Source organism: Somniosus microcephalus, chromosome 5, assembly GCF_052327205.1.
Source record: "Somniosus microcephalus isolate GS21.2 chromosome 5, FLI_Smic_1.0, whole genome shotgun sequence".
In the NCBI taxonomy this organism is placed as follows: domain Eukaryota; kingdom Metazoa; phylum Chordata; class Chondrichthyes; order Squaliformes; family Somniosidae; genus Somniosus; species Somniosus microcephalus.
In genome coordinates, this window is record NC_140991.1 from 11,624,724 (window position 1) to 11,650,478 (window position 25,755).

Genomic DNA, 25,755 nt, shown 5'->3' on the forward strand with positions numbered 1-25,755 from the left:
AAAGTATATGGATTTCAGTGATTAGTAGTGGTCCTAGTTAAGCAGCGCCTCGGTTTCAAAATTCTCATCCTTGTTTTCAAATCCCTCCCTGACCTCGCCCCTCCCTATCTCTGTAATCTCCTTCAGCCCCACAACCCCCTGAGTTATCTGCGCTCCTCTAATTCTGCTCCCTTGAGCATCCCTGATTATAATCACTCAACCATTGGTGGCCGTGCCTTCTGTTGCCTAGGCCCTAAGCTCTGGAATTCCCTGCCTAAACCTCTCTTTCCTCCTTTAAGACGCTCCTTAAAACCAACCTCTTTGACCAGGCTTTTGGTCACCTGCCCTAATTTATCCTTATGTGGATTGGTATCAAATTTTTTGTCTTAAAATACTCCTGTGCGGCACCTTGGGACGTTTTACTATGTTAAAGGCGGTATATAAATACAAGTTGTTGTTGTTGGACCACGCTCTGCCTTGATGGTTTAAGCAGCCTGCCCAGACTTAACTGTTTCAGCTCACGGGTGGCTGAGTTGTTGGCTGGAAGAAGCTGTCGGTGGAACTGTACACCAGCAGCAGTTGAAAAAGAACATTTGGATAAGGTTGAAAATCGGTTTCAGTTGGGGAGCGGGTGCCTCAGCTCAGCAAAGAAACAACAGACGTCACAGAATCATACAGCACAGAGGGAGGCCATTTGGCCCATCGTGCCTTTGCTGGCTCTTTGAAAGAACTATCCAATTAGTCCCACTGCCCCACTCTTTTCCCCAAACCCTGCAAATTTTTCCTTATCGGTGCAAATACTAGGAAACAGTGCAGGCCTCAGGACTAATACACTTCGAAATTATATATTACACAAATTATATATTTTTAATCAAATGCGACTGAGGTTTATTTTGAGAATAGCCCCCATTGTGGGACCTGGTTTCCGACTGGCCCAGTTGGTACCACTGCTGCCTCTGAGTCAGAAGGTTGTGGATTCAAACCCCAATCCACGATTTGAGGACATAATCAGGGATCAGACTGCTGCACAATTGAAGGATGCTCCTAAACCAACATAGTAGAGATGCTCACTAGCTCACACCAGATGAATGCCCCCTAACTCACAAATGAGGGACGCTCCCTTACTCACAAGTGTGGGACACTCCCTAAATTTGAAATAAGGGACGCTCCCAAACACACAAATGAAGGACGCTCCCATACTCACAAGTGTGAGACACTCCCTAAATCTGAAATGAGGGACGCGCCCTAACTCACAAGTGAGGAACGCTCCCTAACTCACAAATGAGGGACACTCCCTAACTCACAAATGAGGGACGTTCCCTAAATCTGAAACGAGGATTGTCCCTAACTCACAAATGAGGGACGCGCCCTAAATCGCAAATGAGGGACGCTCTCTAACTGACAAATGAGGGACGCTCCCTGACAAATGAGGGATGCTCCCTAACTCACAGATGAGGGACGCTCCCTAACTCACAAATGAGGGATGCTCCCTAACTCACAAATGGATGCTCCCTAACTCACACACTAGAGACGCTCCCTAGCTCACACACTAGAGATGCCCCCTAACTCACACACTAGAGGCGCTCCCTAACTCACACACTAGAGACGCTCCCTAACTCACACACTAGAGACGCTCTCTAACTCACACACTAGAGACGCTCCCTAGCTAACACACTAGAGACGCTCTCCAACTCACACACTAGAGACGCTCCCTAGCTCACACACTAGAGACGCTCCCTAACTCACACACTAGAGACGCTCCCTAACTCACACACTAGAGATGCTCCCTAACTCACACACTAGAGATGCTCCCTAACTCACACACTAGGGATGCTCACACACTAGAGACGCTCCCTAACTCAAACACTAGAGACACTCCCTAACTCACACACTAGAGGCGCTCCCTAACTCACACACTAGAGGCGATCCCTAACTCACACACTAGAGACGCTCCCTAACTCACACACTAGAGACGCTCCCTAGCTCACACACTAGAGACGCTCCCTAACTCACACACTAGAGATGCTCCCTAACTCACACACTAGAGACGCTACCTAACTCACACACTAGAGACGCTCCCTAGCTCACACACTAGAGACGCTCCCTAACTCACACACTAGAGACGCTCCCTAACTCACACACTAGAGACTCTCCCTAACTCACACACTAGAGACGCTCCCTAGCTCACACACTAGAGACGCTCCCTAACTCACACACTAGAGACGCTCCCTAACTCACACATTAGTGACGCTCCTTAACTCACACACTAGAGACGCTCCCTAACTCACACACTAGAGATGCTCCCTAACTCACACACTAGAGATGCTCCCTAACTCACATACTAGAGATGCTCCCTAACTCACACACTAGAGATGCTCCCTAACTCTCACACTAGAGACTCTCCCTAGCTAACACACTAGAGACGCTCCCTAACTCACACACTAGAGACGCTCCCTAACTCTCACACTAGAGACTCGCCCTAGCTCACACACTAGAGACGCTCCCTAACTCACACACTAGAGACGCTCCCTAACTCACACACTACAGACATTCCCTAACTCACACGCTAGACTTTCCCTAACTCACACACTGGAGACACTCCCTAACTCACACACTAGAGACGCTCCCTAGCTCACACACTAGAGACTCTCCCTAACTCACACACTAGAGATGCTCCCTAACTCACACACTAGAGACGCTCCCTAGCTCACACACTAGAGACGCTCCCTAACTCACACACTAGAGATGCTCCCTAGCTCACACACTAGAGACGCTCCCTAACTCACACACTAGAGACGCTCCCTAGCTCACACACTAGAGACGCTCCCTAACTCACACACTAGAGACGCTCTCTAACTCACACACTAGAGATGCTCCCTAACTCACACACTAGAGACGCTCCCTAACTCTCACACTAGAGACTCTCCCTAGCTCACACACTAGAGACGCTCCCTAACTCACACACTAGAGACATTCCCTAACTCACACACTAGACTTTCCCTAACTCACACACTAGAGACTCTCCCTAACTCACACACTAGAGACGCTCCCTAGCTCACACACTAGAGACGCTCCCTAACTCACACACTAGAGACGCTCCCTAACTCACACACTAGAGACGCTCCCTAACTCACACACTAGAGACGCTCCCTAACTCACACACTAGAGATGCTCCCTAACTCACACACTAGAGATGCTCCCTAACTCACACACTAGAGACGCTCCCTAACTCACACACTAGAGATGCTCACACACTAGAGACGCTCCCTAACTCACACACTAGAGACTCTCCCTAACTCACACACTAGAGATGCTCCCTAACTCACACACTAGAGACGCTCCCTAAAACACTAGAGACCTAGAGACGCTCCCTAGCTCACACACTAGAGACGCTCCCTAACTCACACACTAGAGACGCTCCCTAACTCACACACTAGTGACGCTCCTTAACTCACACACTACAGATGCTCCCTAACTCACACACTAGGGACGCTCCCTAACTCTCACACTAGAGACTCTCCCTAGCTCACACACTAGAGACGCTCCCTAACTCACACACACTAGAGACGCTCCCTAACTCACACACTAGAGACATTCCCTAACTCACACACTAGACTTTCCCTAACTCACACACTAGAGACTCTCCCTAACTCACACACTAGAGACGCTCCCTAGCTCACACACTAGAGACGCTCCCTAACTCACACACTAGAGACGCTCCCTAGCTCACACACTAGAGACGCTCCCTAACTCACACACTAGAGACGCTCCCTAACTCACACACTAGAGACGCTCCCTAACTCACACACTAGAGACGCTCCCTAACTCACACACTAGAGACGCTCCCTAACTCACACACTAGAGACGCTCCCTAGCTCACACACTAGAGACGCTCCCTAACTCACACACTAGAGACGCTCCCCAACTCAGAATGGCCTCCTTCTGTGCTGTATCATTCTATGAATTGCAGGACACAAGGAGGAAAGAAGCTCCATTTTTTTAATTGATAAATGCCCAAATCCTTGTCCTTCTTAGTAATTAAGATCCCATCCACAAAACTGCAGGAATGTGCCATTTTTTTGAGAATGGAGTTTCGATAGTGGGCTGGGAATCGCAGGCATTTTCCTAAATCCTATATATGTGAAACACGTATTCTCATTCTTGTGCTGTGAGGGGTTGAGGAATCAGGGGAAAGCAAAGGTAATACAGAATGGAGTTTGGATTCCAAACATCAGACGTGACAGCCCTTCGACTCAGCAGTACTGTTTTTTATTACATGTTTACTCTTATACATGTCCACTCCAAACACTTGCCTCCTTTTTCGTGGCTTGAGACCTTAAGTCACGTGGCCAGTGCCTGATGATGTGTTTGCTCGATATATCCATACAATCAAAGTAGTTCAGGTTTAGCTTTGCAGCAAGTTTCATTCCTAACTTTTCAAGCATCTGAAAAAAAATTGTTATCGCCCATTTAGACTCGCTTCTTAGAAATTAATTTGACTTGACTTTGAAGAAGGTGGATCCCACCAATTATATTCAGAGGGCTCTGGCTGCTGCTAGGGTGGGGCCCAGATTCACGCACCAGATTCCCCGAACACCTTGCCCAACTGAGCCGGTGAGCTGGTCAATCATATGAAGGGACATCAAGGCCAACCTTGAACCTGACTTCGCTCAGTGCCCATGTAGGCTGCTTCAGCTGAGGTCAACCAATGCAGCAAGGAGGAATTCTTGGACTCTCCTGGTTGTATGGGTCATTGCTGATTTTAAATCTCCTCTCCTGGTATTTATCCTGCCACTGGGTTGTCCCTAACATAATATTTTGGGATACAGTAAATGAGTAATTTGAGAGATGACAGGGGGAATTTTAACCCCAAGAAAAGGGTGGGTTGGGGTCGGGTGGGAGGTCTAGGTGAGGGAACTAGATGTAATATCTCCAAGTTTGCAGATGACACAAAGCTGGGTGAGCGTGTGTGCTGTGAGGAGGGTGCCGAGAAACTCCAGGATGATTTGGACAGGTTGGGTGATTGGGCAGGTGCATGGCAGATGCAGTATAATGTGGGTAAATGCGAGGTTATCCACTTTGGTGGCAAAAACAGGAAGGCAGATTATTATCTGAACGGCAATAGATTGGGAGAAGGGGAAGTGCAACGAGACCTGGGTGTCCTTGTGCACCAGTCGCTGAAGGTAAGCATGCAGGTGCAGCAGGCAGTTAAGAAGGCAAATTATATGCTGGCCTTCGTAGCGAGAGGATTCGAGTACAGGAGCAGGGATGTCTTGCTGCAGTTGTACAGGGCCTTGGTGAGACCACACCTTGAGTATTGTGTGCAGTTTTGGTCGCCTTATCTGAGGAAGGATGTTCTTGCCATGGAGAGAGTGCAGCAAAGATTCACCAGACTGATACCTGGGATGGCAGGAATGACATATGAGGAGAGGTTGGGTCGATTAGGCTTATATTCGCTAGAGATTAGAGGAATGAGAGGGGATCTCATTGAAACTTATAAAATTCTAACAGGACTAGACAGGCTAGATGCAGGAAGGATGTTCCTGATGGCGGGGGAGTCCAGAACCAGGGGTCACAGTCTAAGGATAAGGGGTAAGCCATTTAGGACTGAGATGAGGAGGAATTTCTTCACCCAGAGAGTGGTGAACCTGTGGAATTCTCTACCAAAGAAGGCAGTTGAGGCCAATTCATTAAATATATTCAAGAAGGAGTTAGATATATTTCTTAAGGCTAAAGGGATCAAGGGATATGGGGAGAAGGCAGGGACAGGGTACTGAATTTGGATGATCAACCATGATCTCATTAAATGGCGGAGCAGGCTCAAGGGGCCGAATAGCCTACTCCTGCTCTTCTATGTTTCTATGTCAAAGTGTTAAAAAGCTGAATCCTGATTACAACCCGCTTCCAGCCCGCCCACGTCCAGTTTTAACGGAGGTGGGACGGTGGGTGTGGGCAGCTAATCCGCTCCCAGCTATTTAAATATTATATAATGAGGCTGGCGTGCCTCAGATTTAACCAGATTACAAATTTAACTGTGGCTGGTTGGGTTTCACAGGCCTCGAGGACCCCGCCAGCTAAGGTAAGACGAGGACTGCTGCATCCAGGAGGTAAGAGCCTATCCAGCATCCCTGCCTCACCCACCCCCCGAGTAATCGGAGATCACCCACAAGGCCTCCGGTCTCCCCCCACGAGGCCTCCGATTGCCTTCCAGGACTCCACCCCCCCCCGCCCCGCTACCAATGGTCCTCAGGCCGGCCCTTATTTCTCTCCCCCCCCGCCCCCCCCCCACCCGATGCTCCGGAGTCCGGCCCCGAGATCTTCTCCCCCCACCCCATGCCCTGGCCCCAGTGATCTTCTCTCTCTCCCCCATGCCCTGGTCCCGATCTTCTCTCCACCCCCCCATGTCCTGGCCCCGATCTTCTCTCCACCCCCCCATGCCCTGGCCCCAATCTTCTCTCCACTACCCCCCCCATGCCCTGGCCCCGATCTTCTCTCTCTCCCCCCATGCCCTGGCCCCGATCCTCTCTCCCCCCCATGCCCTGGCCCCGATCTTCTCTCTCCCCCACCCCCCCCGGCCCTGATCTTCTCTCTCCCCCCCCCCATGCCCTGGCCCTGGTCTTCTCGCTCTCCACACCCGCCCCCTCCCCCATGCCCTGGCCAGAATCTTCTCTCTCTCCCCCCCATGCCCTGGCCCCGACCTTCTCTCCCCCCTCCATGCCCTGGCCCCAATCTTCTCTCTCTCCCCCATGCCCTGGTCCTGATCTCTCTCTCCCCCCCATGCCCTGGCCCTGATCTTCTCTCCCCCATGCCCTGGTCCTGATCTTCTCTCTCTCCCCCCATGCCCTGGCCCCGATCTTCTCTCTCTCTCTCCCCATGCCCTGGCCCCGATAGAAACGTAGCAGATAGGAGCAGGAGTAGGCCATTCGGCCCCTCAAGCCTGCTCCGCCATTCAATGCAATCATGGCTGATCATCCAAATCAGTACCCTGTGCCTGCTTTCTCCCCATACCCCTTGATCCCTTTAGCCTTAAGAAATATATCCAACTCCTTCTTGAATATATTTAATGAATTGGCCTCCACTGCCTTCTGTGGTAGAGAATTCCACAGGTTCACCACTCTCTGGGTGAAGAAATTCCTCCTCATTTCTGTCCTAAATGGCCTACCCCTTATCCTTAGACTGTGACCCCTGGTTCTAGACTCCCCGACCATTGGGAACATCCTTCCTGCATCTAATCTGTCCAGTCCTGTCAGAATTTTATAAGTTTCAATGAGATCCCCTCTCATTCTTCTAAACTCCAGTGAGTACAAGCCCAATCGACCCAATCTCTCTTCATACGTCATTCCTGCCATCCCAGGTATCAGCCTGGTGAATCTTCGCTGCACTCCCTCCATGGCGAGAACATCCTTCCTCAGATAAGGTGACCAAAACTGCACACAATACTCAAGATGTGGTCTCACCAAGGCCCTGTATAACTGCAGCAAGACATCCTTGTTCCTGTACTCAAACCCTCTCGCTACGAAGGCCAACATACCATTTGCCTTCTTAAATGCCTGCTGCACCTGCATGCTTACCTTCAGCGACTGGTGCACAAGGACACCCAGGACTCGTTGCACTTCCCCTTCTCCCAATCTATTGCCATTCAGATAATAATCTGCCTTCCTGTTTTTGCCACCAAAGTGGATAACCTCACATTTATCCACGTTATATTGCATCTGCCATGCTTTTGCCCAATCACCCAACATGTCCAAATCATCCTGGAGTTTCTCGGCATCCTCCTCACAGTACACACGCCCACCCAGCTTTGTGTCATCTGCAAATTTGGAGATATTACATCTAGTTCCCTTGTCTAGATCATTAATATATATTGTGAATAGCTGGGGTCCAAGGACCGATCCCTGCGGTACCCCACTAGTCACTGCCTGCCACTCGGAAAAAGACCCGTTTATTCCAACTCTTTGCTTTCTGTCTGCCAACCAGTTCTCTATCCAAGTCAATACCTTGCCCCCAATCCCATGTGCCTTAACCTTACACGCTAATCTCTTATGCGGGACCTTATCGAAAGCCTTCTGAAAGTCCAAATACACCACATCCACTGGTTCTCCCTTATCTATTTTACCAGTTACATCCTCAAAAAATTCCAGTAGATTAGTCAAGCACGATTTACCTTTTGTAAATCCATGTTGACTTTGTTCAATCCTGTCACTGTTTTCCAAGTGCTCTGCTATTACATCTTTTATAATGGACTCTAGCATTTTCCCCACTACCGATGTCAGGCTTGTAATTCCCCGTTTTCTCTCTACCACCTTTTTTGAATAGTGGGGTAACATTAGCTACCCTCCAATCCATAGGTACTGTTCCAGATTCCATCGAATGTTGGAAGTGTGGTGTATGTAACCGTTCCACCTTTAAGAGAACTATTTTAAGAGTTGCACTACTTTATCTTGGCTCCTGTATACTGTAATACCGGTGGTGACCACACCGGTATATAAGTGCTGTGTAATGATTTATTGGGCAGTTCAGCCCGGACCTTCGACTAGTAAAGACCTGTTAAAAGTTACTCTTGTGGTCTGTGTAGTAATTCTCATTATAACACACAGACTTAACAGTGGCGACGAGTACGATCTTACCCTGCGGCAGAGATACATCCAAGGCAGTTTAACGGGCGTCGAGAGGAGGCATCTGCCCTCATCATTCTGCTGAGAAAAGACTCGGGTCTGCAGAGCAAAGGAAGAATTCTGACACGAAGCCTTCCATCAGCAACAGGCAGTGATCATCCCTTCTATCACGGTGGTGGGTAAGTCGATCAGCGACGAGCAGCAAGGCGGCCACGTTGGCGTGAAGTAGGGGAGGGAAAAACGGAGGATATAAGGGCGGAGAACTCGACCACGGCCGGGGAAAAGAGCCGGACAGAAGTCGGGGCCAGAGGCGCTGAGACTGGGGCAGCGTAAGGCACGGGAGCCGCGGTGAATGCAAACGCAGCCGGTGTAAAAGACCGGGCTGCAAGCAGGCTGGGAGACGCAACAGCGTCGAGAAAGAGCTCGACCGCGACCGGTGAAAAAGGCCGGGTAGCTACCGAGGCCGCGAGGCGCAGCGACCGGGTCAGCGTAAGGCGCAGGAGAATTTTTTTTTAAAAACCCGCGGAGAACTCAGCCGCAGCCGGGGGGGAAAGGACCGGACTGCAAGAGGGGCTGGGAGGCACGATTTGAAAACCGCTGGGGAGGGCGAACGCAGCAATACGGCAATCGCCATTACAGCCAGCGGGGGAGAAAGGCAAACGCGGGAAGCCGCCATTTTCGTAGGCGGGGGAAGAAGACAAGCGCGGGAAATTGCCATTTTGGGGAAAAAAAATAAAAGAAAAATTTCTTTTTGTTTCTCAAGAAGATTGCGAGGATGCCTAAGCGTGGTAACATCAACGATTTCGATCCCGATGTTGAAGATTGGGCCACGTATGTAGAACGCATAGAGATATATTGTAAGGCAAATAAAATATCAGATGAAGATAAAGCACTAACCTTACTAAACTCAATGGGTGCAAAGACATACGGGCTATTGAAGCATCTTCTATCACCAGCTAAACCGGCGGATCAGACTTTCGCTAAAATTGTTGATGTCCTGAAAAATCATTTGAACCCCACACCGCTGATGTTAGCGGAACGATTTAAATTTTATGCGAGAACGCAACTGAAAGAGGAAAGCAACGCGGAGTATTTAATTGAACTGCGTAAGCTAGCGAAATACTGTCAGTTTGGGGAAAGTCTGACAGAGGCACTGAGAGACAAATTCGTGTGTGGATTGTCGAAAGAAGGAACACAAAAGCGGCTGCTTGAAGAGAATGATCTTACACTTGATAAGGCTGTCACTATTGCAGCATCGCACGAAGCCGCAGCGAGAGGCACTGCGGAAATGCAGCTGAAGGCAGCGGTACTCAGCGTAGATCAAATGGCTTTGGGTACAACGAAATGTTATCATTGTGGAAAGACAACACACAATCAGAACCAATGCTGGTTTAAAAACCAGGAATGTAGAAAATGTGGCAAGCTTGGTCACATAGCTAAAGTATGCCGGTCAGGAAAGAAGACCAGCAACAAAAAGTCACCGCAGGAAAAGTGCAGAAAGGTACATAAGGTGGCTGAGAAGAGTTCGGATGAACAGAATTCGGATTCAGACTCCAACAGCAAGGAACTGGGTAGTCTGAGAATTCACAATGTGAGCAAGGAAGCTGACCTACAAACTATCTGGGTCACACTGCAGATAGCAGGAGTCCAAGTGAAGATGGAATTGGACACCGGATCGGCGTTGACGGTCATGAATAAGCAAGATTACAAAAAGTTATTCAAACATATTCCCCTACGGGATACGGAGATAGTATTGCAGACATACACGGGGCAAAGAGTATACCCCATCGGAAAGATAAAAGTCAAGGTGGTACACAAGGGCAAAGAACACCAAGGAATGGACTTATATGTACTACCTGAGGGAGGTCCACCACTTCTGGGACGGGAGTGGATCAGGAAAATAAATATGGACTGGCACTCCCTAAACGCAATAACGGTAGATTCCGGAAAGAAAGATGTCAAACCTGAACGATTGTCCAGAATATTGGATGAGGCTAAAGAGGTGTTCCAACAGGGACTGGGAACACTGAGAGGAATTAAGGCAAAAATCAAGATTGCAGAACATGCAAACCCAAAATTTTTCAAAGCCAGTACCTTATGCGATACAACCTACTGTGGCAGCTGAGCTGGAAGGGCTAGAACGTTCAGGAGTACTGTCTAAGGTGGACTGGAGTGAGTGGGCCACGCCCATTGTTCCCGTCATGAAGCGTTCATCGAGCAACAAGCCAGGGGAACCGGGGAAGGTCCGCATCTGTGGAGACTTCAAGATCACAGTTAATCCGGTGCTTCACACGGTGCAATATCCGCTTCCGCGGATTGAGGATATCTTTGCTTCATTGTCTGGCGGGAAACGCTTCACCAAGATAGACCTGGCGCAAGCGTACTTACAGATGGAAGTTGAGGAAGAGTCGCGCCAGTATCTCACAATCAACACGCACAGAGGCTTGTATCGATATAATAGACTGGTTTTTGGAGTGGCTTCGGCTCCAGCAATTTGGCAGAGGGCCATGGAGCAGGTATTACAGGGAATTCCAAGCACTCAATGTTACTTGGACGATATCCTGATTACAGGAGATGACGATGAGGAACACCTTGCAAATTTGAAACTGGTGCTCACCAGGTTGAAGGAATATGGCCTTCGAGTTAATCGCCAGAAATGTGAGTTCTTTCAGAAACGGATCTCGTACTGTGGTCATGTCATTGACCAGGAGGGGCTGCACAAGTCACCTGACAAGATCGAAGCTGTTGTGAAGGCTCCCGCTCCGGAAAATGTATCCCAGTTGAGGTCGTTCCTAGGGTTGATTAACTATTACCATAAGTTTCTGCCATATCTATCCACGGTGCTGCACCCGCTGAATGCTCTTTTGCAGAAAGAAGTACCATGGAAGTGGAGCGAGGACTGTAAGAAGGCCTTTCGCAAAAGCAAGGCATTGATCACCTCAGAGGAAGTGTTGGCTCACTTCAACCCAACGCTACCTATTCGTTTAGCTTGTGATGCTTCTCCTTATGGTATTGGAGCAGTACTCTCACACAAGTTGCCAAATGGCTCGGAAAGGCCAGTCGCATTTGCATCCAGATCATTGACCTCCGCTGAGCGCAACTATGCTCAGATAGATAGGGAGGCTCTCAGCCTGGTGTGGGGAGTAAAGAAGTTTAATCATTACCTGCAGGGCCAGAAGTTTACACTGCTGACAGACCACCAGCCGTTGGTATCCATATTCAACCCTAAAAAGGGCGTTTCCATTATGACAGCGCAAAGGCTACAGAGGTGGTCCCTTTTCCTAGGGGCACACCAATATGACATAGAATACAAAGGATCAAAACAGCATGGGAATGCTGACGGTTTATCGCGCCTACCGTTGCCAACGGTAGAAGAGGCGCCTACAGTGGACCCAGTGGAGATGTTCCACTCAACCATAGTGGAATGTCTACCAGTAACAAATTCTACGATCGAAAAGGAAACAAGAAATGACCCGACTCTCTCACGAGTCTACGATTTAACGGTGAAGGGATGGCCAGCACATGGCAAACCACTGTTGCCAGCATTCTCGCAAAGAAGAGAACAGCTGTCAGTGTGCCGAGGAACTTTGATGTGTGGATCCAGAGTGGTGATTCCACCCAAACTCCAGCATAAAGTGCTAAAGGAGCTTCACGAGGGGCATCTGGGTGGAGTGAAAATGAAGAACCTAGCCAGAGCGTTTGTGTGGTGGCCAGGTACCGATGGAGACATCGAAGAAATGACCAAGAGCTGTCTAGGATGCCAGAAGGTCCAAAACGCCCCACCACAAGCTCCTCTACATCCATGGGAGCGGCCCTCATCTCCATGGCAAAGGGTACATATCGACTTTGCTGGTCCATTTATGGACTCAATGTTCTTAATCACGGTGGATGCACACTCCAAGTGGCCGGAGGTAATAAAGATGTCCTCCACCACCGCGGAAAAAACCATCACAGTATTAAGGACCATATTTGCCAGGAATGGGCTGCCGGAACAGATCTGTTCTGATAATGGACCGCAATTTGTGTCCGAAGAATTCAGGAAGTTCTTAAAAAACAATGGGGTTAAGCACTACACGTCCGCCCCATACCATCCCGCCACCAATGGATTAGCTGAAAGGTTTGTCCAGACCTTCAAGAAGGCCATAAAGGCCATGGGTAAGGAAGACATAAATCTACAACATAAGGTAGATAACTTCTTGTTGGCGTACAGGAATGCAACACATGCGGTTACAAACCAAACTCCCGCCATGATGTTTTTCAATAGAAGACTAAGATGCCGGCTGGATTTGATCAAGCCAAACATCAGAAGGGACGTAGAGAACCGGCAATTTCAAGGCATGAATGAAAGGCCAACTAGAACCTTCCAGATAGGTCAACAAGTTTTGGCCCGGGACTACCGTACCGAGAAATGGCAGCCTGTAACTATTTGCAAACGACTAGGACCGCTGATGTATACCGTGGACATTGGTGAAAGCATAATAAGGCGCCATGTTGACCAGATCATAGAGTCATCCGAAAAGGGACAACCTACTCCACAACTCTATACGCCTAATGATGAAGCAGAGATACCCATAGGATCTACCTCCGATCCGGTGATACTGGAATCAGATGAACCCGACACTGGCATTCAAGCCGAATCGACCTTGCCAAAAGAACCTACTACACCACCGAAAACTACTGCACCACCGAGACGTTATCCGGACCGAGTCAGGAAGCCTCCAGAGAGACTGAATCTGTGAACTGTTTTTACATGAAGTTGTGTATATATGTTATTATGTTATGTTAATGGGGAATATATACTGTTAAGCTAAAAAGGGAGGATTGTGGTGTATGTAACCGTTCCACCTTTAAGAGAACTATTTTAAGAGTTGCACTACTTTATCTTGGCTGCTGTATACTGTAATACCGGTGGTGACCAAACCGGTATATAAGTGCTGCGTAATGATTTATTGGGCAGTTCAGCCCGGACCTTCGACTAGTAAAGACCTGTTAAAAGTTACTCTTGTGGTCTGTGTAGTAATTCTCATTATAACACACAGGCTTAACAGGAAGATGATCAGCAATGCATCAACTATTTCTAGGGCCACTTCCTTAAGTATCTTCTCTCTCCCCCCATGCCCTGGCCCTAGTGATCTTCTCTCTCTCCCCCCTCCCATGCCCTGGCCCTGATCTTTTCTCTCCCCCCCCCCATGCCGTGGCCCTGATCTTCTCTCTCTCTCCCCCCTATGCCCTGGCCCTGATCTTCTCTCTCCCCCCCACCCCCATGCACTGGGGCTCTGATCCTCTCCCTCTCTCCCCCCCCCCGATGCCCTGGCCCTGATCTTCTCTCTCTCCCCCCTCCCGTGCCCTGGCCCTGATCTTCTCTCTCCCCCCCCCCCATGCCCTGGCCCCGATCTTCTCTCTCCCCGCCCCCCCCGCCATGCCCTGGCCCTGATCTTCTCTCCCTCCCCCCTGATGCTCCAGAGTCCAGCCCTGATCTTCTCTCCCACCCCCCCGATGCTCCATCCCCGATCGCCCCTACCCACCCCGATCCTCTTCTGGCCCCTGATCACCCCCCTGGCCTCCACCCGATCCCTGCCTTCCTCCTCTCTGTTTCCTACTGCCACTGGCCTACCCGCCTGCCTCTCCACCTGGCTGGCTGTGGTTGAGAAACAGAGGTTTGAAATGCAAATCAGACCCTGCCGTTAAATTTGGCAGGGCCTGCGGGAAACCCATTCTCCCACGGTTCGCGACCACTTCCCAGCGCCCCCGGTCCCAACCCACCTCCCAATTAAAGTTCCGGCCGACATGTGGTGAGTGTAACGTGTTTGAGAGAAACAGGTGACTTTGGACCTATGGTTCCCAAAGTTCTGGGGCTTTTCCTCACCTCATGTCTGGGTCTGTTGTAGACTAATTGATAGAGATTGATTGCTATGATCTTACACCATTATCTTTGTATTGTGTGACTATCAGGATGGTAGAAGGTGAACTAGATGGGCGTTGGTCTTTTGTTGTCTAGCAATTCCTATGCTCCTATGAAGTGAGAATGTGGATCACACATTAAAGGGTAATGTGCTTGAGGTAGCGGAAAGACATTTGGTGTTTTTGTAGATAGGTCAGGTGATGGTTTCTGGCTAACTCAGCGCAGACAGGTTCAAACCTGATCTGTTGTAACCAGCTGACCCATTGAGTGCAGGTTTCTTTATGACACTTGACAGCTTTTGGTATTTACTTACTCCACATAAATACAAATAAAATTTACCTCTGGATTGCTGGAGAACCTGATGCCAGTCAGACTTAATACTTCAATGTAAGTGCCATTCAGGATCAGCTTGTAGAAAAAATGGCCCTGTCCTGGAAAAGGCCATTGGAGAAGGATTATGGTTATGTTTAGAAATCATAATGATGTAGCACAGAATGAGAAAAGGCCATTTAGCACATCAAGCCCACTCCTCCCACAGCTGAGACCATGGACTCTACCCCACCCATCAATTTTCTCCCATAGACCCTGTACAATCTACCCTACCATGGACTCTACCTCATTCATAGGAACATGGGAACATAGGAACAGGAGGCCATTTAGCCCCTCGATCCTGTTCCACCATTCAACGAGATCATGGCTGATCTGCAACCTAACTCCATATACCCGCCTGTGGCCCATATCCCCTAATACCTTTAGTTAGCAAAAATCTATCAAGCTCAGATTTAAAATTAACAATTGATCTAGCATCACCCTTTGTGTGTAGAAGTGTTTCCTAATTTCACTCCTGAAAGGTCTGGCTCTAATCTTTAGACTATGCCCCCTAGTCCTAGACTCTCCAACCAGCGGAAAGAGTTTCTCTCTATCCACTCTATCTGTTCCCCTTAATATCCTGAAAACTTCGATCAGATCACCCCTTAACCTACTAAACTCCAGGGAAAACAAACCTAATTTGTGTAATCTCTCTTCATAACTTAACCCCAGGAGTGCGGGTATCATTCTGGTAAACCTCCGCTGCACTCCCTCCAAGGCCAATATATATTAAGGTGTGGGGCCCAGAACTGCTCACAGAACTCCAGGTGTGGTCTAACCAGGGCTTTGTATAGCTGTAGCATAACTTCTACCCCCTTGTATTCTAGTCCTCTCGATATAAAGGCCAACATTCCATTAGCCTTTTAGATTATTTCTGTACCCAATCTCCACCCACAGACCCTGTACAATCTCCCTGACCATGGACTCTAACTCTTCCATCAATGTCCTCTCACACACCAGGTACAATGTACCCTACTGTGGTGGATGTAGGAAGAGGCGTAGTAAGCGGCCCGAATTGGTTCGGTCCCAGCTGCCTCTTGAGGCACAATAGGTATCGGCCGCTCGCCTCGATTATTAAAATGAGGCCCCGGAGCCTCATTTCGGGCAAGTCTTGGGCCTTCCAGGTTCAGGCGAGCGCTGGAAGTGAGCTGTCAGCTATGCGCTCTAAACCAGGCCATAACCAATTTACACCGCCATTGTGCGTCTTGTGCTTCGTATTTGAAGGTCCAAAGAAATCTCCACAGCCACAGCACAAGTGCTGAAGCTATTAGCAGACGACGCCCCCCCCCCAAAAAAACCAAAAAGGTATTTTTGACAGTATACTAGCTAATAATATGGCCCCTTAACCTACTTCCATATGTCTAGCGCTGCCTAGCAACCAGAAATGGCCTCTTTCATACAGACGTTGATTTTTATGAGTTGGTCCACAGGCGATAGAGACGGACAATCCAACATTGGCCCTCAGTGCCTCATTTAAATCTCATTTGTATGCGGTCGGTGGGATTGGTGGCAGGCTGTCCACACAGCGGGGTTAGGACTGGTGGGAAAGTGGAACTGGTCCTCTTCCACCCATCTTCCTCCACCATTTTCCTCAGAATCCATCACAAAAATAGGAGGAAAATCGAGGCTGCAATATTTAATAATGTAATAACATAAGAATTAAGTGCAGGAGTAGGCCATTCAGCCCCTCGAACCTGCTCCACCATTCAATAAGATCATGGCTGATCTTCTACCTCAACTCCACCTTCCTGCACTATCCCCACATCCCTTAGTTCACATAGTATCCAAAAATCTATCGATCGCTGTCTTGAATATACTCAACGACTGAGCCTCCACAGCCCTCTGGGGTAGAGAATTCCAAAGATTCACCACCCTCTGAGTGAAGAAATTACTCCTCATCTCAGTCCTAAATGGCCAACTCCTTATTCTGAGACTGTGATCCCTAGTTCTAGACTCCCCAGCCAGGGGACACATCCTCCTTGCATCTACCCTGTCAAGCCTCTTAAAACTTTTATATGTTTCAATGAGATCACCTCTCATTCTTCTAAACTCTAGAGAATATAGGCCTAGTCTACTCAATCTCTCCTCATAGGACAATCCCCCATCCCAGGAATCAGTCTAGTAAACCTATGTTGCACTCCCTCTAAGGCAAGTATATCCTTCCTGAGGTAAGGAGACTCCAAGTGTGGACTCACCAAGGCCCTATATAATTGTAGTAAGACTTCTTTACTCTTTATACTCTAATCCCTTTGTAATAAAGACTAACATACTATTTGCTTTCCTAATTGCTTGCTGTACCTGAATGTTAACTTTCTGTGATTCGTGTACAAGGACACCCAGGTCCCTCTGAATACCAACATATTATTTCCCAGTCTCTCACCATTTAAAAAATATTCTGCTTTTCTATTTTTCCTACCAAAGTGGTTAACTTCACACTTCTCCATATTATACTCCATCTGCCACGTCCTTGCGCAATCACTTAACCTGTCTAAATCCCTTTGCAGCCTTCTTGTGTCCTTCTCACAGCTTACTTTCCCACCTAAATTTGTATCCTCAGCAAATTTGGATACATTACATTCAGTCCCCTCATCTAAGTCATTGATATAGATTGTAAATAGCTGAGGCCCAAGCACTGATCCTTGCGGCACCCCACTAGTTACAGCCTGCCAACCCGAAAATGACCTGTTTATTCCTACTCTCTGTTTTCTGCCCATTAACCAATCCTCAATCCATGCTAATATATTACCCCCAACCCCATGAGCCCTAATTTTGTGTAATAACCTCTTGTGTGGCACCTTATTGAATGCTTTCTGAAAATTCAAATACACTACATCCACTGGTTCCCCTTATCCACCCTGCTAGTTACAACCTCAAAAAACACTTAACATTTGTCAAACACGATTTTCCTTTCATAAATCCATGTTGACTTTGCCCAATCATGTTTATGATTTTCTAAGTGCCCTGTTATCACGTCCCTAATAATAGATTCTAACATTTTCCCTACTACTGATGTCAGGCTAACTGGCCTGTAGTTCCCAGTTTTCTCTCTCTCCCTCCTTTCTTGAATAGCGGAGTTACATTTACTACCTTCCAATCCGCTGGGACCTTTCCTGAATCTAGGGAATCCTGGAAGATCAAAACCAATGTATCCACTATCTCTGTAGCCACCTCTTCTAAAATCCTATGATATAGGCCATCAGGTCCAATGGCTTTGTCAGCTTTTAATCCCATTAATTTCTCAAGTACTATTTGTTTACTAATACTAATTTCTTTAAGCTCCTCGTTCTCACTCGCCCCTTGGTTCCTCATTATTTCCGGAATTTTATTTGTGTCTTCTACCATAAAGACTGATGCAAAGAATTCATTTAATGTATTTTCCTTATTTCCCATTATAATTTCTCCTGTCTCTGCCTCTAAGGGACCCACGTTTACTTTTGCTAATCTCTTCCTTTTTACATACTTATAGAAGCTTTTATAATCTGTTTTTAAGTCTCTTGCTAGTTTACTCTCATATTCTATTTTCTCTTTCTTTATCAATTTCTTGGTCCGCCTTTGCTGAATTCTAAAATCCAGTGTCAGTGCCCCATGAATTGAAACCCCTGCATCTCACACCACACTTTCAGCCACGCATTTAACCTTCTAATTTGTTTGTAGCTTTGCCAATTTGCGCGCGGCTCAGGCAACAATCCAGAGATTATTACCTGCTAGGTTCTGCAATTTAATTTCGACCCTAGCCCCTCAAACTCTCTCAGCAGAACCTCATTCCTAGTTCTACGTATGTCATTGGTTCCTACGTGGACCACGACAACTGGGTCCTCCCCCTCCCACTTAAAGTTGTTCTCCGGTTGCGAGGAGCTGCCCTTAACCCTGGCAATACAACCTTCAGAACTGCCGGTTGTGGCTGCAGAGAACAGTATCTAGCCCCCTGACTATACTGTCCCCTACCACAGTCCTTTTCATTCCCCCCACTTGAATAACTTCCTGTACCACGGTGCCATTTTATAGATCTTTACGACATTGAATTTTTTTTGCCTATCTCTCTGCAAAGATTGCTTTGGTTAGCATTTTCACTGGCTTTAAAAGTACAGTGTGTGCACTTATATGGGATAGGAGATAAATGGACCAGTGCATGCAGACGGAATTGAGCCCCATTTAAAATTCACTAGGGGTTAAATTTGTGTGCGCCTGTCCCTCCCCCTCCAGCGCAAGGCTAATACCCCACGGACAAATGGTGGGGTCCGAGGAGCCCCTGATATTGGGCCTCGGGCGTCATTACGCTGAGGGTGGCGCTACGGGAAGAGGCAGCGGACAAATCGCAGCGGCCCACTGGATACATTATTGCACTCTGGCGTTGGATCGGGGAGGGATCAGAGGCCTGGAGGTCAGGTTGGAGGGATGGGAGCGGCCGACAATCGGGACGGTGTTTGTGGTGAGTACTTAACCTTTTATTTTATGTAGGCGATGTCTGGGGTCGGTTTTCCCAGTGCTGGCGCTGGCTGCCTCGGGGTAAACCAATGTTACAACGGAGACCTGAAGCAGGCATTGGACTCCTTATTTAAATGTACAAAGGGCCTAACGCCTGCTTCAGGCGAGGGTAAAGGTCGCCCCTTGTTTGCTCAATTAGCCTATTCTAGAGTCCTAATTATCCACATCTGAATTCCCAATTAACAACGTTAGAATTTTCAATTAGCCATATAGGGACTGCCAATTACCCACATCTGGATTCTCAACTATCCATATCTGGCTTGCCAATTAGTCACATCTGGATTCCCAATTAACTGCATCTTGATTCCCAATTTGCCTATTCTGGAGCCCCAATTATCATATGTGACTGGTGGCCAATGCACGCGACAACGTTGTCCTAGGTGGAGGAGGCACCATTTTGTCGTCCTAAAGGCATGGGACTGAGCCATATACACGGGGGGTGTGGGTGATCTGGCTTATTTCTTACGCTGACCGCGTTAGCTGTCGACCAGCGCTGCTCGCCGTCAGAGGTGTAAAGCGCTCGGGTCCGGGCCCGCATTTCACCCACCGGATTTTTGGGCCTTGAGCCTGAGATAGATTTCCTCCAGGGGTCCCTTGTGCTGAAGGTAGTGGTAGATGTAGAACTCGTACTTGTCCTCATTCAAGTCAATGATGAGGTTTCGCCTGCCAATGGACGTGATAATGTACCATAAGCCAATGAGAAACAGAAATATGAAGAATCCAGCAAACTGGGTGGTGCCCTGGAATCAGAAGCGGGGAAGGCGGGGGCGGGGTGGGGAGGGGAAGAAATGTTTTTATTATTTTTTGTTTTGTTAAAAGGTTACAGCCTCTACTTGAAACATTTCCCCTCCCCCCTATTTTACATTGAATGTACAGCATAGAAGCGGGCCATTTTGTCCAACGGGTCTGACATGAATCTTGTCATTCATGAAAGAAAGACTTATGAAATAATACTGAGCGGCCTACAGGTGGCGCTGTCCAGGGAGAGTATAAATACTCGGGCACGGGCCCAGCTTGCGCAGGACATTCTTAACAGGAACTAGTGAAGGACACAACTAGACCTCCATGTTGTAAAACAGTTGATTAAAGTTTTGTTTAACGCTTAGACCAAGTGCCTAGTAGTTTTCTTACGTCACTGTCCATGTCGGTGTTTATGCTCCAGACGAGCCTCCTCCCACCCGACTTTATCTAACCCCATCAGCATATCAACAACTACTTGCATTTATATAGCGCCTTTAACCTAGTAAAATGGCCCAAGGAGCTTCACAGGGGCGATTATCAAACAAAAATTTGACATCGAGCCACATAAGGAGCGATTAGGACAGGCAAGGCAGGTTTTAAGGAGCGTCTTAAAGGAGGAGAGAGAGATAGAGAGGCAAAGAGGTTTAGGGAGGGAATTCCAGAGCTTAAGGCCCAGGCAGCTGAAGGCACGGCAGCCAATGGTGGGGGCGATTGAAATCAGGGATGCACAAGTACTCCAGCTGAGGCCTAACCAGTGATTTATAAAGTTTGTTATGCTTGTTCTAGTGAAAAGAGCCCAATTTTCTGTAGTCACTCATCGAAACTTTAAAAAATTTAATTCTCAATATGTGTGTCGCTGGCAAGGCCGGCATATGGAGAAGGTTCTCCCACTGTGCTGTTAGGTAGAAAGTTCCAGGATTTTGACCCAGCAACGATGAAGGAACGATGATATATTTCCAAGTCAGGTTATGACTTGGAGGGGAACTTGGAGCTGATGGTGTTCCCATGTATCTGCTGCCCTTGTCCTTCTAGGTGGTATCACCCTGGTATCACACCAGTAAACCTCTTCTGTACACTCGCTCAGGCCTCCACAGCTTTCCTAAAGTAGGGCACCCAGAAGTGGGCACGATATTGTCGGCAGGATACTTGACCATGAAAGGCAGCACAACCGAGCCTGACATTGAGGCGCTGGTGTACATCTCAGCTGTAGGTCTTTAGTTAACAATCAGGAGCAGAAACCCTGGTTTATTTCTTTTTCTTCTCCTCCCTAACCCGGAATGGCCGAGGCCCAAATGCCTTAAGTGCTGTCCTGGTTGAGATCGGCTAACTCCACAGAAACTGGGGGTGAAGCTTGGTAACTCAATAGGTGGAATATCGCAGGCTAAAGAAAACACTTGTTCTACTTTTGTAGGACAAGTTGATAAAGCTTTTGAAAAGACATACGGGATCCTCGGCTTTATAAATAGAGGTATAGGCCGCGAAATTCGTCTCCTTTGCACCTGCCGTTAGTGCCTCCGGGGGGGTGCTAACGGGGCTCAAAGGGCTTATTGCCCAGGCAGTAGCGCTAATAGCACCTCCCAAGAAATTCAGCGGGGCGCTATTGAGGCGCTACCCGATAGCGCCGCGCCCCTGCCGATAGCGCCCCCAGGTGGCTGCACCGCCAGCGATGACGTCATCGCTGTGCGGCGCAACCCCTTAGCACCCCACCGTGACTCCTTACCGCCCCATGGCAGAAATTCAGCTGCGCCCCGCGAGGCTGCCGTTGACGGTGTCAGCAACAGCCTCGCGGGTCGCGAACCGGAACGACCTCCACTCGTGGGGCGCTAATTAAAGGGAGGTGTGGCTGTGACCCGCGCTGCCATTTTATATTTTGTGCCTGACCTCCAGGTCGGCCCTCCATGGCATCCCTTGGCGTGGTCCGTGGCCACAGCAGCCATGGCACCACGCCGCCCTGGTGGGCTAGTGTGGGCCATCAGAGGCCCCGCAGAGCTCGCAGCGTCCCTCTCCTTTAATGGAAGGGGAGGGGCGCTGAAACACGTCAGCACTACGCGGAGTGGCTGCATAGCGCTCCGGTGCTACTGCGCTTTGCGCCCCCAACACCGCCCTGAGAGGAAGTGGAGCGCCTGAGATAGTGCTCCGCTTCCTCGCCGGGGCGATAAGCCGAATTTAGCGGCCGGGGCGGTACTTCCGCGCCGGGCGCTAAATCTCCAGCGATAATTCAGCTACCGCCCCCATAGAGTACAAACGCAAAGAAGTTATGCTAAACCTTTATAAAACACTGGTTAGGCCTTAGTTGGAGTATTGTGTTCAATTCTGGGCGCCACACTTTAGGAAGGATGTCAAAGCCTTGTAGAAGGGGCAGACAAGATTTACTAGAATGGTACCAGGGATGAGGGACTTCAGTTACGTGGAAGGACTGGAGAGGCTGGGTTCTTGTTGAAGCAGAGAAAGGTAAGGGGTGGATTTAATAGAGGTGTTCATATTTATGAGGAGATTTGAAAGAGTAGTGGGTCGGTAACCAGAGGACACAGATTTAAGATAATTGGCAAAAGAACCCGAGGTGAGATGAAGAATTTTTTTCTCAGCGAGTTGTTATGATCTGGAATGCTCTGCCTGAAAGGGCAGTGGAAGCAGGTTCAATAATAACTTTCAAAAGGGAATTGGATGAATACTTGAAAAGGAATAACTTGCGGGACTATAGCGAAAGAGCAGGAGAGTGGGACTAATTGGATAGCTCTTGGGCGCGATGGGCTGTATGATGCCATGACTTTGTGCCGTTCCATGTACAAAGGTAGAGATTTAAAAATAACCTCGTGAAATACTGCAGCAAAATTACTCTCACCTCCGCCCTCCCCTCCCTCCCTCCCTCTCCCCAACCAGCCAGGATGGGCACTCCGCTTGCAACAGAAAGGCTCCCTCCCGCCCAAATTAGCCTGACCCTGGATGGGGTCAGGGACAACAGTTAGTGGGCGGGTGGAAGTTGCACTCCACCTCAGATATAGACCCCCCAAGGCCTCCCCAGCAGTTTCAGACTATTTTACTTAGGATATAGCCAGCAGGGAGTGGACAGTTTCATTCTATTGGCCTGGACTGGATGGGATGTTCAAACCCCTTATGCCACCAAGTCCCAAGCTGTACCCTCTGTTGTTGTAGAATAACTTTAGAGTGTCAACTTACCAGAACGTATCTTAAGAGGTAAAGGATGGATGCAATGAACGAGATAGTTATCATAGCAATGCCTATCCATAAGTTATTGTTTAAGTAGCTGAGCTCGTAGACTGGGGTCCGCCAGCAACAACAAAGGGAAGAACAGAGAAAGAAATATTAGGACTAGTGTCCATCATATCAACAGACAATAAGACAAGACTAACGAGGAATTAAACCGTAAAGGCTGAGCTCAGGTGATTCGTACAGGTCCCCAGAGCCTCAGGTAGCTGTTGACCTCTTTACGCCCCTGAACGCGACAAGTGGAGGCGATCCCACAGGATGACCCAGTTGCCTCTGTCCTGTTGGAACTATGGCTACCAGCGGCAATGCCAGAAGGGCCTGAGTATGCGTACTTGCTCTGAGTCTGGCCACAGATTTGCTCCAATGAAACTTCAAAATAAAATGGTGTCAGGTCCCTCCTGGGAGCTGGAGGTGTTGGCCGTAAGTCATTTACCTTTGCCCCCCTAGAGTTAAAGGGGGATGAAAATGGTAAAACGCGGTCATGGTGAATTGGCAGCCCGTTTTACACCCCGCTCAATACTCTCTTCCAATGGAAAGGAAAATTGGGTGCAATGTGTAACGAGCTGCCAAATCGCCGTGAGCCCGTTTTGCGGTACAGTACTGGCGAAGAACCAAACCAGGTTGAGAAGTGGCGTACCTGCCTTGGGAAACATGTACACTCTCCCATTGATAAAAATGTGTAGACTGCCTTATGAGCACTGTTTGTCATTTCCTTTTGCTACAATACACATAGGAAAAGGCGATGAAGAGAACAGGACGGGTAAACGTGATTAGGACTATCTTCTCACGTGGGAGGTAAAACGCCTACACGGACTAGTTGGACCAGACGGCCTTTATCCGTGTTGTAACTTCTGTAAGTCTATCATGTCTAGCAACTGTATAGTGATTGAGATATAAAAGCTGATTTTCCAAATTCGTGATCCTGATACGGAGTTTTTAATGGGGAAATCATCCAGGCTCGAAGATTGTGGGGAGTTTACCCGTAATTTCCCAATACGTAGTCAGGGCTGTTGGGAGGCGGGTGAGGATCTATACTGGGTGTGTGCGTTTGGAAAATCCGCAGGGAATTTGAGGATCGGGATCTACTTTGTTTCAATTTGAAAACAAGACTTTTTTCTTCTCTCTGACAACAATTTGCATTTTACATAGCGCCTTTAACAGAGTAAAACGTTCCAAGGTGCTTCACAGGAGTGATTATCAGGCAACATTTGACACTGAGCCACATAAGGAGATACTGTAATAAGACTGGTGATCAAAAGCTTGGTCAAAGAGGTAGGCTTTAAGGAGAGTCTTAAAGGAGGAGAGAGAGGTAGAGTGGTGGAGAGGTTTAGGGAGGGAATTCCAGAGCTTAGGGCCTAGGCAGCTGAAGATATAGCCGCCAATGGTGGGGCAATGAAAATCGGGGCTGGGCAAGAGGCCAGAATTGAAGGAATGCAGAGTTCTTGGAGGGTTGTAGGGCTGAAGCAGGTTACAGAGATAAGGAGGGGCGAGCCCATGCAGGGATGTGAGTTTTAAATTTGATGCATGTACGGCATATTCAAGTTTTAATGCTATATATTTGTATAGTGTTGCGTTTGCAAAGATAATCCAGAGGCCGTAAGCAGAGCTCAGTTCATGTTGCTTTTAATGGCTGATCCAAACACACTCTCCAGGTCAAAGCAATCGAATACCTATATCCAATGTCAGACACAATACAACGATAACAGCACTATCAAACTCCATGTGCTCAGGCCAAGGCAATCGAGTACCTATCACCAATGTCAGACATAACATATAGCATAATGGGTTTTGAGTCATTGTAGAGAATTCTTGTTGTTTAACCATTGAGTGGTGTTTAGTTGCCAGAAGAGCCGTTGCTGGGATGACAGCGGTGGATGGGACAGGTGTGAAGATGCGGCCAGTGAGATTGGGGGCGATCGAGGACATGGAGATTGTTGGTTCAGGGGTTTTGAAGCCAGAGGTCATGGGGTTGGAGGAATCAAGTCGTGATCTAAGGATATGTGAGGTCCAAGATGTTAGGCTCAGCAACCAACCAACCACTTTGGAATTCCCTACCCCAGAGGGCTGTGGATGCTCAGTCGTTGAGTATATTCAAGGCTGAGAGCGATAGGTTTTTGAACTCTAAGGGAATCAAGGGATATGGGGATCAGGTGAGAAGGTGGTGTTGAGGTCGAAGATCACCCATGATCTTATTGAATGGCGGAGCAGGCTCGAGGGGCCGTATGGCCTACTCCTGCTCCTAATTCTTATGTTATTATATCAAATGGAGGATGGGAGTGAATGGGAAGCTACAAAAACTGTAGAAAGGACACCAAAAAGAATGATGTAACCCAAAATGCTGAGGACATCTGTGTGATTCATGTCACACTTAGTCTTAGGAGGCCTACAACTACAGCATGATAGGCACAGAGGCTTTCCCCATTCCACAGTAAGTTG

At 48.3% G+C, this 25,755-nt stretch overlaps 1 protein-coding gene across 1 annotated transcript in view; it reads right to left on the reverse strand.

Annotated features, from left to right (window-relative positions):
- Window positions 1–4,222: 4,222 nt before the first annotated feature.
- Window positions 4,223–25,755, reverse strand: part of LOC147116884 (cation channel sperm-associated auxiliary subunit theta-like) — a 42,294-nt gene continuing 20,761 nt past the window's right edge. Inside the window, exons 2-5 of the mRNA XM_085987098.1 lie at window positions 23,269–23,369; window positions 19,898–20,090; window positions 14,836–14,927; window positions 4,223–4,424 (exon numbers count right to left, since the gene is read on the reverse strand). Coding sequence (XP_085843224.1) covers window positions 4,266–4,424; window positions 14,836–14,927; window positions 19,898–20,090; window positions 23,269–23,369 — 545 coding nt within the window. The 3' untranslated portion in view covers window positions 4,223–4,265. The remainder of the gene's footprint in view (window positions 4,425–14,835; window positions 14,928–19,897; window positions 20,091–23,268; window positions 23,370–25,755) is intronic.